We start from the raw sequence: 15646 nt of genomic DNA, 5'->3' as shown, positions 1-15646 counted from the left end.
CTGGAACTGGGTTAGCTGAATTAACTTAATTTACCTCCCTTTTACACATTTACATTTTACAAGTGATTTTTAATTGTGTACACATGAAATCAAGTCTTAATTGATAACAACAAAGATTGCCCTACATATAGGACTAAGGAATGAACGTGAAACAAGAAAGCCTACAGGATTTGAGGGTAAAACTCTTATGGGAACTTTTGTTTTATTCTATATTAAACGAAAACTTAAAAAAAAAAAAAAGTTACCTCAAATGTTGCAGCCACAGAAAATGTTTATTATGTTATATTTATGATGCAGCTCAAGATTGGTCCGGCGCTCCACATTACAAAGCCCTGAGGTCTGAGTTGTGGCCTGTAGGCGGCGACACGGAGTCCCATTTCTGTAAAAACAACATCTCACCTTCTTTCTTTAGTCCAAGTGCTGGAGCACGTTTGAGTGACCATGGAGTGCGTTTGCTGTCATGTAGTTCAGCGTTAATACGGCGTGAATAGTAGAGGAGAGGGACTTTCGTGTGGATACGAGGAGCCACAGTCGAGCCATGGCTGCACGGGAGGAAGGAGAGGTTTTGCACAGTAAAATAAGGCACCACGACGGAGCTGGAAGTGTAAACAGCTCAGAGGGCTTCAGGAACGGCTATGTGAAGAGCTGCGTCACCCCCCTTAAACAGGACCATCAGAGGGGTTTTTTGTTTAACTTGTGCAGGTTTTGCAACGAAGACATTCTCAATTCCAAATTGCTAAAGGTCTCTGCCCTCTACGTCGGCGCGTTTGTAATTTTCGCGGTTTCTTTTCTCATTTCTAGGAGCTTGCAAAGTGACTCGCTTTGGGATTTGCGGACTTTTTTGTGGGGCTTCTCCCAGTCCATCAGTCCTTTATTCAGCATAGGATGTGCTTTCTTCTTTTTGACGTTTTACCTGAGGAGGAAAAAGAAGGAGAGCAGCAAATGTTGGCTCGTGTCACTGCCAGCGTCGTGTTACCTCGGGGATTTTCTGGTTTTGCGGTTTTTGCAATGGGGAGAGGACCAACACCAGATGCAAATGGTGGGCAGGTTGTTATTCGTGTTGGGATGTGTGGGTCTGCTCACACTGATCCCCACTCTCAAACTCAAACACAGTGTTCTTATACTGGTTTTTGCCAGCGTTGTGTGGCTTGTTTCTTTCACAAGTTTGAGTGGTCTCCCCGCGCTGCTCAGACCGCTCTTCGCCTGCTTTGCGGGGGTTTCTGGCTGCCTGTTGGGGCTCTGTTTTGACCGTTACTACCCGTCGAAAGAAGCACCGAGTGGGATTTCCAGCGCCGAGGAAAAGGTCCCTGTGATCAGACCTAGGAGAAGGTCCAGCTGTGTTTCACTGGGGGAAACGTCGACCAGCTATTATGGCAGTTGTAAAATGCCTCGCAGACCCTCGTTGCCCTGTATATCCAGAGAACAGGTAGGTCTTCCCCTGCAGGACCACGTCTGTTGTTGTAGTTGTAAAAGTAGGCCCACTGATCTAGGCTACCCCGAGTACACATGTGCATCAGAGGAAGAAAACACCCAGTCTTATGTCAGGAAAAATCCCATACAAACTACTGACTCGCAGAAAAAAAAAACATTCACTCACAGAACAAGCTGTTTCATCAAATTATGAGCCATACGTTAGATATGCAAAAAGTAAATGACTTGCAGTTAAGGAAAACATTGTATTGTGAATGGCTTAACTTGGTTATTGTGGACTATTCCAGGTGGCAGGCAGTCGAACATTATTTTTTTTGCAGTGCTATTATACAGGCCTACATGTGTGTTTATAAATATCAAGAGAGGGCTCTGTCCAAATTTAGTTTACTTTTTTTTTCAGCATTAATGATAATTGTTTAAAATAATGTGTTTATATTGGCTATAAATACTTAATAATTAAATATCAACACTCAATATGCTATGGTATGTAATCTATTTTCCTACAACACTTGCAGTCATGCAATCAGTAATGTTTATCTACCTTTTGTTGGAAATATATTTAAAATTTCAAACTTTATATACCAGATAATCAATAAGATGTGAGTGTCTATCGCCATACATCATCATACCTCAGAATAACAACAAAACCAGCAGCAAACCAAGTGATGTGGCCTACAGTCCTATATGTTGAGCACAGGCAGGGATTATCTAGTGTTCACATTCAGTGTCTGTTTCTTTTTCTTTTTGTTTCTGTTTGTCAGTTTACAGGCAGTAGCTAACAGGTCCACCACAAAGTGATGCTCCTTCCTACTTTGCATGAGTTTCGTAAACCAATACACCTATATCGAGTGATATCCATACCTGGTGAAGACTATCATGTTGCATACAGTATATTGCAGACAAAAAAGCTGATGCAAGCTGCTACCTTTATCCGTGTGTAGACATTATAGACAAAAGACAACATTATTGTTGTTGCTATCATTTTAAGCAATATATTTAACCACAAAATATGCAGTTCTTCAGTGGATGCCAAGCCATCAGCTCACACACATTGTTTTCGTGTCCTTCAAGCTTCGTTAGAAATGATAAGAGAACTAAAAACGTATATCCAGTTTGTCAAAGTTGTCCTATTTCCAGCAGTTGTTTTTCCACTTCATTGTGTTTTAAGCTGTTAGCAGATTAACAGTCACATTGAGTTAGGCCTTAAATGTTGGATGAAAACTAAAACAGAAAAACATTTTGGATCATTTAAGAATTTAAGAATATGACCACAGACATACAGACCTTTATTTGACTACTACGCCATTTCACCTTTTGCTTCATCTGATAAGATACAGGAACATTAGATCCCAGAATGCCTTTTATGTGTTATTGACCATTACCGAGAAGTAAACAACGATATATGGAACCTGTAATATCTTTTTTTAAGTTTTGTGATGGAGGCCTCAGTTCCAACATTTTCATTTGGAAAAGAAAGATGATGAATAGAGCCTAAGATGAAGTGTTTTTGCTTCAACATTATTTGCAAAAAATGTGTGGTTTATATATATTTATATAAATATCTAAAGAAACATTGTATAAGAGGACAACATCTGATAAGAGTATTCCCTTTACACATTTATAGTTGGCTCATCTTGCATCCGTGTTAGTTACTTGACTTACAATGTAAAACATTTGTCAGTGTTGACATTTTCAAGGACTGGTGCTTAAAGACTTGAATCTCACTAATGTCTTGAGTAAAACAGAATTTTTCTTTGTAGGTAGGTATACAGCAGATACAACACACTGTCCCACATCCTCAAAAAGATGAAACCTCCTTTATACCGTGTAAAATGCATAAATGCAAATTTTAGACAGCAATGTGGCAAACGCATTAAAAGAACAATGAAAACTTGTGCAAAAGTTGTGGATAAGATGCTGTTAATTGTGTGTAGTCATGCCATCTTATCAACTAAATATCTGACATGCATCCAAATACATACTGAGTAAAAAGATAACCAAAATTGCGGGCCATTGTTAGTGCCCACGTCATCATAACGCTGTCCTTAACAACATAAATGTCACCCTCTCAGTGAACATTTATGTCAAAGTTAAGTTTTCCTTGGTGAGTAAAAGGGACAAACAACATAAACACACTCCATAATATTCCAGCTGGTGTGTATTTCTTCTGAGAAATGTCAGTTTGGTGCATTCATATCTGAATTGCCTGTTAGTTGTGAATTTTGGGGTGAGTGTGTCTGTAGGTGTCAGCTCTATGATGCAGCTTACTGGCAACCTGTTTGGCATATAGTGTCCACTGCATTCTGGGATAGATCTTCATTTGGATAGTATGATATTCTACATAATTAACAATGCAGCCCATAATGTAGGGAAACAATGTTCATGGTCTTGTATCTTAAAAAAAAAGTAGTTTTCTCCTTTTCCCTCAAGATTTTGGAAATGTTTTAAATTTTAGCTGCTAACAGCACCCAGCTTTTCATTCCCTGGGTTTGATAATCAGGAAATGTAGTCGATGAAGAACCGTAACTGAGCATAAGAAATCATTTTTTGTGATATAACTTCTCTACATATTAATGATTATTTTTGTATAAAAACCGTCAGTTTCTGCGTCAGAGGCAGGCACAAAGAGACACAAAGGAAGACTCTGAAAGGAGTCACTCAGGGTTCACTGGTGATGTCACACATGTTCTTCATCTTCACACATATTTCGTACACATAAGTCAACCCCCTCTTTCTGTTGTCTGAGAGGGTCACAGGTTTTCTGTCTTGCGGCTGCAAAGGGGGGGGGGATATTTTGTTCGCAGCACCACGTGGTTTCATATACAGCAAGATCATCATCGCCTCGGAGAAATGGCTGTATAGTTTTATGGCATTATGTCAACAGACGAGCTGTTTTTGTCAGGTTAACAGATAAATGTGAAGTCTTAAAATGAAGTAAACTAAAAGAAAATGCCGCTTTCAAAACAATTTAAACAAGAAATCATACTCATGCCTTTTCTATAATTAAGTGTCATGTGCTTGTTAAAATCAGATAACGGGGCAAAAAAACATACTGTTAACAGTTTTACCTATGTTCTTAATTTGTGTGGCTTATGTTTTAGTAAAGTAACTACAGAGACAGTACTGCGTCACTATATAACTATAACACATAACTCTGACTGCTGAAAAGGACCTAAACAAGAGTGACACTCACGACCAACAAACTTTAAAAATAGATAATGATGTAAACACAGCTATCCTTTTTATCTGTGGTAAATGATCATGGTATAACCACAGCAAAACACTCTGAGGTGTCGTTACACAGAAAATCCGTCCCATCTATTCACTTATATATTATTTGTGTATTACCGATTATATAAATTTAAAGACATTTGCAATAATGACTATATCATACCTTTCCATGGCTATTTTTTATTAGAAATAAGAAAAGTTGAGACTCGACTACGTACTGTGTTGAGTTTGTGGGCTCTGTCAGGTGCTTTAGAGCAATGAAGAAGACACATTAAATTTTCTATAATGCACCTGAAATCAGTTTGACATTCATGTTTGAACCGATGTGTTCTTCATTGCCACTCCGTAAATGTAGATGCAGACTTATTGTAAGTTGACACCATCATGAATATTAAAGCTATAAGTGCTACTTCAGACGGACGTACTTCATGGCCTGAAAGACACCAGGGTAAGAGTTGTCCCACCAGACACCTGAGGTTTTGCATGTCCAGTGCCTGTATTATGAAGAATTTTGATATTTAAAAAACATTTGGCTTGTTTTTGTTTGTTAGGCTTGTCAATTGTCATGAAGGAATTAAAGAGCTGCAACAGAACATGTAGGATGCTATAAAACCTTAGTGTTAGTTGCACCTAAAAATACAAAAATATCAGAAAGTGGTTTGTAGCCTCTGTCCCAGTTTTTTCTAATTTGAGTTCAAATTGAGGACACAAGTATAAAGATTTTTTTTTTGATATTCAAGGTTTAAGATGTTTTGTCACAACCATTTTTTCACCCATCAGAAGTAACTGCTAAAGGTATTATTTGATATTACAACACCAGACTAATTGTGTATTATTATTGGGTGCACATTGCACCCAGATAGATAGATAATGCAATAAACTAAAACATAGCCCGTGGATTAGCATCTCTTAGACAGAGGCTATTACTTTTGCTGTTGTGAAACTACACTTAGGAGTTTTTAGCTACTAGTGGTGCTGTAGGGAAATGCTTTGATGAGCAGCTGGTCATATTGTTTGACTCGTGGATGCTAACAGCATATACACAAGGCTGGCCACCCATGCCAAAAATATTGATCTGTTAGGCTAATGAGGCAAATTTAGTTTTTAGGACATGCTGGTCTGTAGCTCGGCCTGCATGTGAAACTGCCATAAAAACGATGTTTACCTGCAGACTTTTCTGGCCATGAAAGTGAAAAAGAGGTGATTAAAGGCATCCTCTGGATTAACACAATTCTACATGTTAACAGTTGGAGGTGGTAATGTGTCCTAAAGGCAGCTATGTGCCAATAAATTAGGAGACGGAGACGTGGAAATCTCAGAGCACTCCAAAAATTGTTTTTACTGGTATTTTGTAAGGTAGGAAGTGCATCCAAATATTTGTTGAGACTTTAATAATACAGTAGAGTTTGGTGACAAACACTGAATGCAAACACAACCAAACTTTTTGAACGTTTTGAAGAGAACACCTGCAATGTCCATTTTATAATCATGTTAGACATATGCGAAAGCTAATAAATGAGTGGAAGGCGTCGAATTCAAAAGCTAAGTGTGACAGTTCTTTCTAAAACGAAATGACCATACAGAGCTTAACAGGGAGCGGGCATGCACTGGTACTGACAAGCACAAATTTGGATCTACCAAAAGAATCACATTTTTTCTTCAGCTCATCAAAGCCTCCGTAGCCTGTTTATTTCAGCAAACTACTGCTGTTTTTACGAACCTGTATAGTGCCACAGATCACAAGCTTTTCAAGAGTTTAATTTGAAAAGGCTGAGCTTTCAAATGCTCGCTACATGTTACAACAAATACCAACACACTGTACAGCTCCATAGATCACAGACAGATTTAGATCACGTCACTCAAATTCAGCTGACTGATGGCACAAATCTCTGTCTGTATACAGTTTCAACGCATTGTCAGTTATTCTGACTAGTTTTTAACACTGAGATGCTGGAAGTATGGCCTACCAAAAACAGCAAATGTTGCTTGCTACTCTTTAAGATTTAGTTGTTATTTTTTAAATATAGTTTTTTTCAAAAGGAGAAACTAAACTAAATAGTGGGCCATGAAATAATATTTGCTTTGACACTGCTTTAAAGCATCTGTAGTCAACCTCAACTCTGATTAACTGTACCATGCCATGTGAATAAACCATTCAATTATTATCTGTTTATGATCTTAAAGCAAAGACCAAACAAACAATGGGAATTAGTGCTTGAGATTTACAGACTAATTCATTTTCATGTGTTGATATGGTCCCGCCGTGAGTCCAAAGATTGCTTTAAAGGTCAATTTCTCTGTTTTCTTTGCCTGTGCGCAGTGTTGTGGTAGTGTACAGTGACAGTCTATAGCTGAGCACGTCTTTGTGCAAGAACATTCGTTTATATTTTTCTGTTTGTACAAGTGATCCGAGTCAGATTCACCAAACTCGCTTCACTGTACAAATTTGTCGCAAATTGCACCTTTCAGACTCATGAATACCATGATGCTCATGAGCAGGTGCACGTTCGTAAGATTTTATCATTATAATCAACACCTTTAAGTCGCCATATAAGGCTGCCTTTTCAACTTCATCTGTGGGAAAGTTTCATTCACAAAAATTTGAGTTTCAAGTCCTGCTGTCAGAAACCAGGAAACAAAAATGTAACATATCCTCCTATGTCCTATTAGAGGACGCAAAACAGCTAGAAAATGTTAACAGTACATCTGTCATTGATGTATCATCAGAGCAGTGCTGTGCTGTGACAGAAATAAAGAGGGAATGGTTTAGCCTACATGAAGTTAGACGCTAAGTCCATGACTAAAATGTGAGGCGGTCGAAGTGACGACAATTACTGAAATATTAGACTAGAGAATATTACAGCCTACAGTAGGTGATGTTACACTGTCGGGTGCCACAGAGGATGATACTGGACAGAGACCTGCAATAAAGACCCCGAGGCAGCTGTCTTAGTGCTGTCTTTCTGACTTTTCTTCTTACTGAAATGTATAAGCTGCTTAAAAATAGTAAAATCTAAAAAACCTCTCAATGCATTGGCAAGCCATAATGATAATGATATTGCGGTCAGCATATAAATTTTGTTATACTGTGGATTTTTTTTAAAGTACATGCATTTCAGTATCACTGAAGTCAAAATTCATTCAGGTTAAGCCGCCATAATTGTAAAGTCAAAGGAGTATGTTTTCTTCCTGTGAAGGGAGGCGGTCATGGGTCGTACCACAGGTCTCATTCTTAGCTATGAACAAAATGTAAGTACCAGAAAAGTGATGAATGCCACAAATTCTATTAAACTGTTGGTATGTGTCACTGAATTTGAATATGTGTGAATATGTTCATACGACTGGTTCTTTTGTGAGGCTCAATGTATTGAAACAGTGTTGAAACTGCTCGTTTAGAAATCATGAAATGGGACAAAGGTTCCTGTCACTGTCAAAGTGAAAACATGGCCAAACCTACACATTTAAAAAAAATCCAGTACAAACCTATAAACAAAACCTTTGATGTAGTGTTGGAAATGGGATTTTCTCATTTAGCGAATTGCTGTTTCAGTTAATGTGAATTTTTGCTCTGATCATTTCCAGTCTCAGTTTTGTGTTTTTTTGCCACAGTAACTCAAAACCTCTTGCACAACCAAAGCTTTATGGATTGACTGTAAGTGCCAGGGGTCAGGCTCACTGAATCCTAGATTTATTGCAGTAACTGTGTCACTCTGTTGAGTTGAATTCTTCTTCAGTAGAATACCTAAAGAAGTCAGTGAAGCGTGGAGCTGTGACATGGCAAAGGTGCCCTGTAAAACTTTGTATTCCCTACTTTTATTGCGAGATTACTCTTGCACTTTGAGACTGTCCAGTACACAGTATCACAAGGGTCACAAACTGAGACCTAGAATTTGGTTAAATCTATTTGCAAGTGAGAAATATGTTTTGCAAATTTTCTGCTGCATGTTTTGGTTGTGGATTCTTAGAATCATTTAATTCAAATGACTGTTTTTGAAAACAATGATTTTATTGTTTAACCTGAATGGCAACCGGTTCTTACCCAGAATTATGTCAACATGTGTCTCTGAGACCCAGTTAGTTTTTTGAGATATAGAGAATAAAGTGGAGATAATATTTTTAAAGTAGGATTATTGTATTTGGGCTTTCATGTCAGAAATCTAAAAGCTTTACTTCATGTGTAAGACCTAAGAGGCAGTGCTGGCAGTGAATTCAGGGAAAAGGCCCTCTTTTTGTGTGGTTACCACTCCATGGGGGCAGGCAGGGGTAAATAATACACTTAAGTAACCCCCCATCCAGACAAGAACAGAGAAGTAGGCTGCAGAGAGAAAGGTTGGAAGGGAGAGCAGTGAAAACGCAGAGCAGCTCTCAGCTGTCACGTTCGCTTGCTGTAAAGCCATGTGGAATGATATAACATTGACGTCACAACCCAGTGACGTACCACAGGGTGATTGCAAAGAAGGAAAAAAAATGCCAAGTCTTATTAATCGCCCTGTAGAATATAGCCTCTAGCCTCTAGCAGTGATGAGAAAGGGAGAAATTGTCCGTCTTCAGACGGTGTGCAATAGAAAGTGTTTAGGTTAAAAAAGGTGCCATGGAGAATTGTACTTCAGACCACTTAGCTTATTCATCCAAAATATCAGACAAAGCTGTAGGCTTTATAATTTTGTATTATTTTGTATTACAAGATAATATATTTTATATTTTGATATTTTTTTCTGAAGGTATACATCAATGTAAGGCTGACATCAGCACAGTGGTGAAAGTGTATTGAACTAGTTACGTAATGTTTACTTTGATTGAACAAATGCTCCCTCATCAGTATTATAGTAGAACAGAGAGAAAGTAATTAGTGTAAAATCTAATAGTAGATTTGTGATTTAGAAAATAATATTATAATTAGTTTCATCCTAAATGTAGAGATGTGTATTATCATAATGCGGTTGCTTTTTTGTCAGTGGTGTAATGACATAAAGTCATGACCAAATTAAATCGTACCTTATGTGCTGTTTATACTGTTTGCACCTTCAGCCTCTTTATCTGATTTGTCTGTGGGGATGAAAGCCTCTGTGCATTTAGTGGAACCGTCTGGTTGCTCTTTTGCCTCTGGTTCACTATTATCAAAACTAAACCACTGTCTGAACAAGGTGTGTTCTGTTCAAGGCGAGGAGGTGTGTGTGTGTGTGTGTGTGTGTGTGTGTGTGTGTGTGTGTGTGTGTGTGTGTGTGTGTGTGTGTGTGTGTGTGTGCGCGCGCGTGTGTGCGCGCGCGCGTTTGCGCAGTGTATGTTGATTTTGTTTTATTTTCCAGTACACTAAATCCCCCATATGCCATTTATGTCTTGCACCTTTTTCAATATGATATATGTGTTATAATGATAATAAAATTATATAAAAATAGAAGTAAGTCCATCCTGCTTTAAACAATGAAATGTTTAAAGGGTAATTAAATTAAACCTTATTGGGCTTGTTGTGCCACTCTGGGCCTCTTACATGTTCAGGATGTGTCATGAACACCACAATGAATTTTACGTTGTAACTCATATTGCTCATATTTTTTTAATTTTAATTTTTTAATATTTGGCTTATTAAAAATATAAATATTAATTAAGATGAACTAAGATAACTAAGAACCTTTTGAGCTCTACCTAATTTGTAAAATTTATTTTGTTCATTTTATACATATTACAGAACTTTTGTTGGAATTGACTGTAGCTTCTAGAGACTGTGCTACCTTGAAAAAAAGGGCCATTAAATGTCTAATGTTGTGTGTATAAAACAAATGTGTAATGTGTGTGTGTGTGTGTGTGTGTGTGTGTGTGTGTGTGTGTGTGTTTTATTTTAAGGAAACTTTAATCTTGATATTAATGTTTGGAACAATTTCCATGTGAAAGTAAAAAAAGTATTTAGTCTCTTGTAGCACCCCCAGTGTCATTTATAATACACATATTAATTTTGTTGGACTTAATTTTTGGATTTTAAACTAAAATGAACATACGGGCATCTTTAGTGAAAGTGGTGTCCATGTGACTTTGAGCTGATTATTGTGATATAATACTATTTGATGAAATGTAATCTAGGCTGAGCTGTTGTTTAACTGAAGGAGAATGACGTTAACCACAGTGTGTTTGTGTAACACTTGCAATATCAAGACCAAGATGTTCTAATTCACTGCTTAGCAACTACTTGTCGATGCCACAGGTAGCTTTAATAATATAGGTAAACATTTTGTGACTGCCTAATCCAGAGCTGAATCAGCATTTATGAATCTTGCCTATAAGTGCAATGGATATTTTCAGGTGTTTTTCTTGAGATGTACATAATAATTTTATTATTTTGGGAAATTGCATTGATAAAATTTGGCTTGTTGTTATTGGATCCAGACGACCTGCTGTGACAGCTGTTGTGAATTATACTCTCATCCCACTTTCTTTAATGTCAAAACTCGTTTGCATAGCTGCTTTTAATTTTTCAGCGGCTGCAGCAGGACCAGTAGAAAGGGTTAAGTTGAGCGAGGTGCTGTGTGTTTGGCTGACTGCAGAGTGAAACAGGATGCAGCGACTGCATTGTCAGCCTGCTGGTGTGAGTGCAAACAGATGAGGAAATGCTGGAGCGGGTACTCCAAAACTCGGGTTACCCTGGAAACGGTTTGCGTCATGATCACCAGCAATTAGCTTGCAGCTCTTTAGTTTTCATGATAGGTCTACCAGAGCTTAGCCTAATGACTCTGGTGTCTGAAGAGTCACCATCAAAAGAGAAGTTACAAAATATTCATAGACAGTTTTGTTTTTCTTCTTCCTTTAACATTTTGTTTATGAAATAGTCCATAAATTGCTATTATTTTAGGACAAAGTTAGGATTATGTTTTTTTTTTGATGCTGTTTTGAACTGCCTAAGAAGAGCTGTGCAGCGTGTCCTCTCTTTCTTATTTTTCTCTAATGAGCCTTGATGTGATGTCCTGACCTCGTCTATCTGCTTGTATTATTATCTATACAAAGCTTATTTGTGGCTGAGTTTGTGTGTTATTGAGGCCCAGAACGTTGGACTGGAGAGGGGGATGCCGAACCACTGCCATCTACTAAGTTTGGGCTAATTAGACCTTTTTTTTTTATGCAACTTTTGTATCAGCTTCCCGTACTTTGCCTGTTTTTCATTACATGAAAAATTGGCAAATGTGAAGTGGCTAGATAAGATAAGTAATGACTAAATGTTCCTCAAGCCACTGGCTGTGTTCTCAACACAATCAAGCTTTTTAGTTTGAGGAGACAGTGGAGATTCTCTGCACAGCTCGTCTCAAAGGAGGTTCCCAGACAATGCAAACATTTCAGGTGTCTTAGCTTTGAAGTTCAGGATGAGGTTGCTGAACCTTGCATGTGTTGACTGTTTGTCCAGTCCAATGACAGGGTTAGAGTAGAGGGAGGGAGCATGGTTAGGTTCAGTCAAGGGGTGGTATGGTTAAATTAGACCGCTATGACATAGATGGTGGTAGCCCTTGGATAAACTGCTGCTGTGGGAATTTGAGCAGAATGGAGAAGCAGAGGTGAGGGATGTAGTAAATGTTTTATTTAAATGAGTACATACCATAGGTTTTACTGACTGTTAATAGTCTCCAGATGACTTTATTAATGTCACTTTTTCCCCTAAATATTCTAAAGGCTTTACGTGGTGATCCGAAGGCATGGTCAGACAAGAGTGATTTCAGCTTTCTGTGGCACTGAAAATGATTACATTTATCATTTTTGCATTGCGTTCTCATCGAAACACTACAACGCAATCTCATCAAAATTTAACTCTCTTTGTTCCTCTACTTTTCTCTCCCTCATTTTGTTCTCTCTATCTCTGTTTCTCATTTTCTCTGAATTTCTTTCTGTCTCTCTCTGTGCGCCTCTTTTGAAAACGGTGTCAGCACTGCTGCTTTTACACCAAAAGGCTGTTGCTAAGTGACGGTTGACGTCAGCCGCAGCTACAGAGGAGGGCTTGTGTGTGTTTAGCAGCTGAGGGCAGATCCCACTGAAAAGGGCAAAACTGTGAAGCACTATTAGTCACTGCAATGAAAACCCTAACTTCAACCAACAGGATCGCCATTTCATAAAACTGTGCACAATTTATTCTGAGTGACTTATTGTAAAAGTAAATCTTTCAAAGTGGAGTGATGAGGTTTAGACCAAAATTTTCTTTGAAGAAACTGCACCCGGCCAATCCCCACCCCCTTTTCTTCACTTTTTCTTTAGTCTGTTGCTGTCTCCCTTTCTTTCTCACTTTAACCCCCGTCTGCCCCTCCCCCAACACGCAAGCACACACACACACACGCACGCACGCATGCACACACACACACAGGCTCAAATGCCAGACCCTCCCTCCTCCCCCCTACTCTTCCCCTCACATAATGTAAGTGAGATTTTGTAGATAGATTTTGTGTCTGACGAAGGTCTCTGACTCTGAGCTTCAGTGTGATATCTCCCCCATCCGGCCAAGGTTGCTCTTGATCTGCTCACCATTGTTCAGTGTAATCAATTCCCGGGGACCTGAATCATCCTCTCCCTCCCCACCACTACACCCCACCCCCTTGCTTTTCTCTCTCTTGTGACCGCACACGAAATTTGACCTGTTAAAGTGGTCCAAACAAAAAGCTCATCAGCATTTCAGGTTAGGATAATAGTGGACTTCTTCTGTTCACCTCTCCTCAGCAGTTTAATTGTTATTGGTTATTATTTTGTAAGAATTTAGTACATTTCTGTTGCAGTGTGGTACTTATTTTGTCTACGTCAAAGCTAAAACACTGAACCAACATAATTTGTTTGTGCTTGCTTGACACACACAAGACCAAGTACCCTCGTGTTTTTTTTATGTGAGAAAAGTTAGGGAGCTGTGACATAATATTAATAATGATGATAATAATTTACCTTTTCATATACAGCAGAAGACATGTCATGTCTGTTGCATCTGTGCTCCGAAGACTGTGATGTAAGTTATTATGGCTGATACAGGCTGCTGCTGGAGATAAACCAGCGCCGGCAGAGAATGAGGGTCTATGGGCAGAGATAGGTTTTTGCAGCAGTCATATGGCGCTCACTGATGGCAGAGTGAGTGAGCGGAGAGCACAGGGTTTAATCGCACACCCCCTCTGCAGCTAATGCACACTGTGCTGTTCAGATACAGTCTGAGCGGTGGCCCGCCCCAAACTGTCACTGCTCCCTGTGAAGGCCTTGAAATGACGTGCTCATAAGAATTTTTGAAGAGTGAGATTCAGGGATCAAGGCTTGATCTGCAGTGGTTTAGTGGCCATAGAGGCTTTCCTTCAAGCAGAAGACCAGTTCACCCTTGTGAAACTGTTGGATGGCGTCATTTAGCAAGACACTGAATCCCTCTCACCTTCATGGCCACACCTGACGGGACACTGTAGACTTAAACAAGCTAAAGATTAATATTTTTTATTCAATAAAGAGACACCATGTCAATGTATTTAGATACTATAAAAGCTTTTAAAAGTTATATCTCACTTATATTGATACATATTGCAAAACATGGGATTGTCTGCTTCTGTGTGACCCTCCTTTTGTCCTTATCTGTCATGACCCTCTATCAAAGGATCAACTGGATCAACAGTGGACTTGATGCCACATATCAACAGCAGGCACCCTGGCATGGTACCATAGACACAGGGCATTAGGCAGACAGCAGTAGTTAGCTGGGGGTAGGAATGGATTATTTTCTATCTCCTTTCCTTTGTTTCTTTTCATATAATGAGTCTCCCACAAAGAAATTATCATTATGCTCAATTCTTAGGTTATTTACCATGTTTCATCCATCTTTGTATTTTAACTGACAGAAAACTGCAACATTGTCTGAAATATGCTTATAAAAAAAGAATAAGTCAGACTCCATCGCAATGATGATATCAAATAGCTTGCAACAAATAAAAGATAATTTATCCTAACATGAAAAATGTAGTTACTTTAGTTTTCCTCTGTAGTGAAAATGCTTTTCCCTGCTACTTCACCTTTGTAAAGGTTTCAAATATGGTGCATGTTTGTATTCAGTATTCATTCAGCATTCAGTAAGGGAACTCCGGATTGTTGGTCATGCAGACTGTATGTGAGGCCGTGCCATCCTCTGATTCAGAAAGTAGTTGTGTTGTAACCAAGTCCCACTCACGGCAGCAGTCACCGTCTGGGTCTGTGGGCATGGGCTTATAGAGGCCACAGGTTGTTTTGGCTCTTTCTTGACTTCCAGCTTCTACAGAAATCTCCCCTCCCTCTGTTTCAGCCTGTTCATTGTCCATTTGCAACACTGAATGGCATTTTGTCGCCGCTGTCATAATCACAAATTTTTATTTTCTTTTATTTGTCGTCTCTTCCACAGACCGCTCAAACAGCTGATCTGCAGCGTTATATAGTGCGCAGGATAGTGCGCTTATGCGTAGGAATACTGTAGTTCAATGGGTCTTAAACTGTTGTACCAAAGGAAAAGGCAGTTTGACAGGAGGGTAAAGCACCGAAAATATTCAAAATATAGCCTACACTTCAACCGATATTGTACCTCACACAACCCTACGTCAAAATAACCCAAACTATCCCTTTAATAGTCCATGCAGATAATGCATTGAAGTTAACTGTTTGAACAACAGAGCAGTGAAACTAACAAGCTTAAGGTCACATTCAGGCAACGTTACTATTCTAAAACAAACCTCAAAGGAACAACTGCAATGAAATATTTTATGTGTGTGTGTGTGTGTGTGTGTGTGTGTGTGCGTGCGTGCGTGTGTGTGTGAGAGAGAAAGGGATTTGTAGATTGTCCAGGACAAAAATAATGTAGAATATGGTGTGATGTGTCCAAATGGATGCCGCATGTGTCTTGAGGATCATGATTTCTCCCTTTACTTTATTCTTCCTCTTGGCAATCAATATTTTCCTCTAGAAGTCTTTCTGTTTTTTCAACCTTATTTACCTGATTTACAACTATAGTGCTCTTTTACATCGATGCCACGGT

At 38.8% G+C, this 15646-nt stretch overlaps 1 protein-coding gene across 2 annotated transcripts in view; it reads left to right on the top strand.

Annotated features, from left to right (window-relative positions):
• Positions 1-279: 279 nt before the first annotated feature.
• Positions 280-15646, top strand: part of pde3b (phosphodiesterase 3B) — a 41213-nt gene continuing 25846 nt past the window's right edge. The window contains exon 1 of one of the 2 annotated variants that reach the window (XM_056372508.1): positions 280-1426. In XM_056372508.1, coding sequence (XP_056228483.1) covers positions 539-1426 — 888 coding nt within the window. In that variant the 5' untranslated portion in view covers positions 280-538. The remainder of the gene's footprint in view (positions 1427-15646) is intronic. The other variant, XM_056372514.1, reaches the window with a different exon arrangement.

This window comes from Seriola aureovittata, chromosome 1 (genome assembly GCF_021018895.1).
Source record: "Seriola aureovittata isolate HTS-2021-v1 ecotype China chromosome 1, ASM2101889v1, whole genome shotgun sequence".
In the NCBI taxonomy this organism is placed as follows: domain Eukaryota; kingdom Metazoa; phylum Chordata; class Actinopteri; order Carangiformes; family Carangidae; genus Seriola; species Seriola aureovittata.
This window is presented reverse-complemented; position numbering and strand designations above follow the sequence as displayed.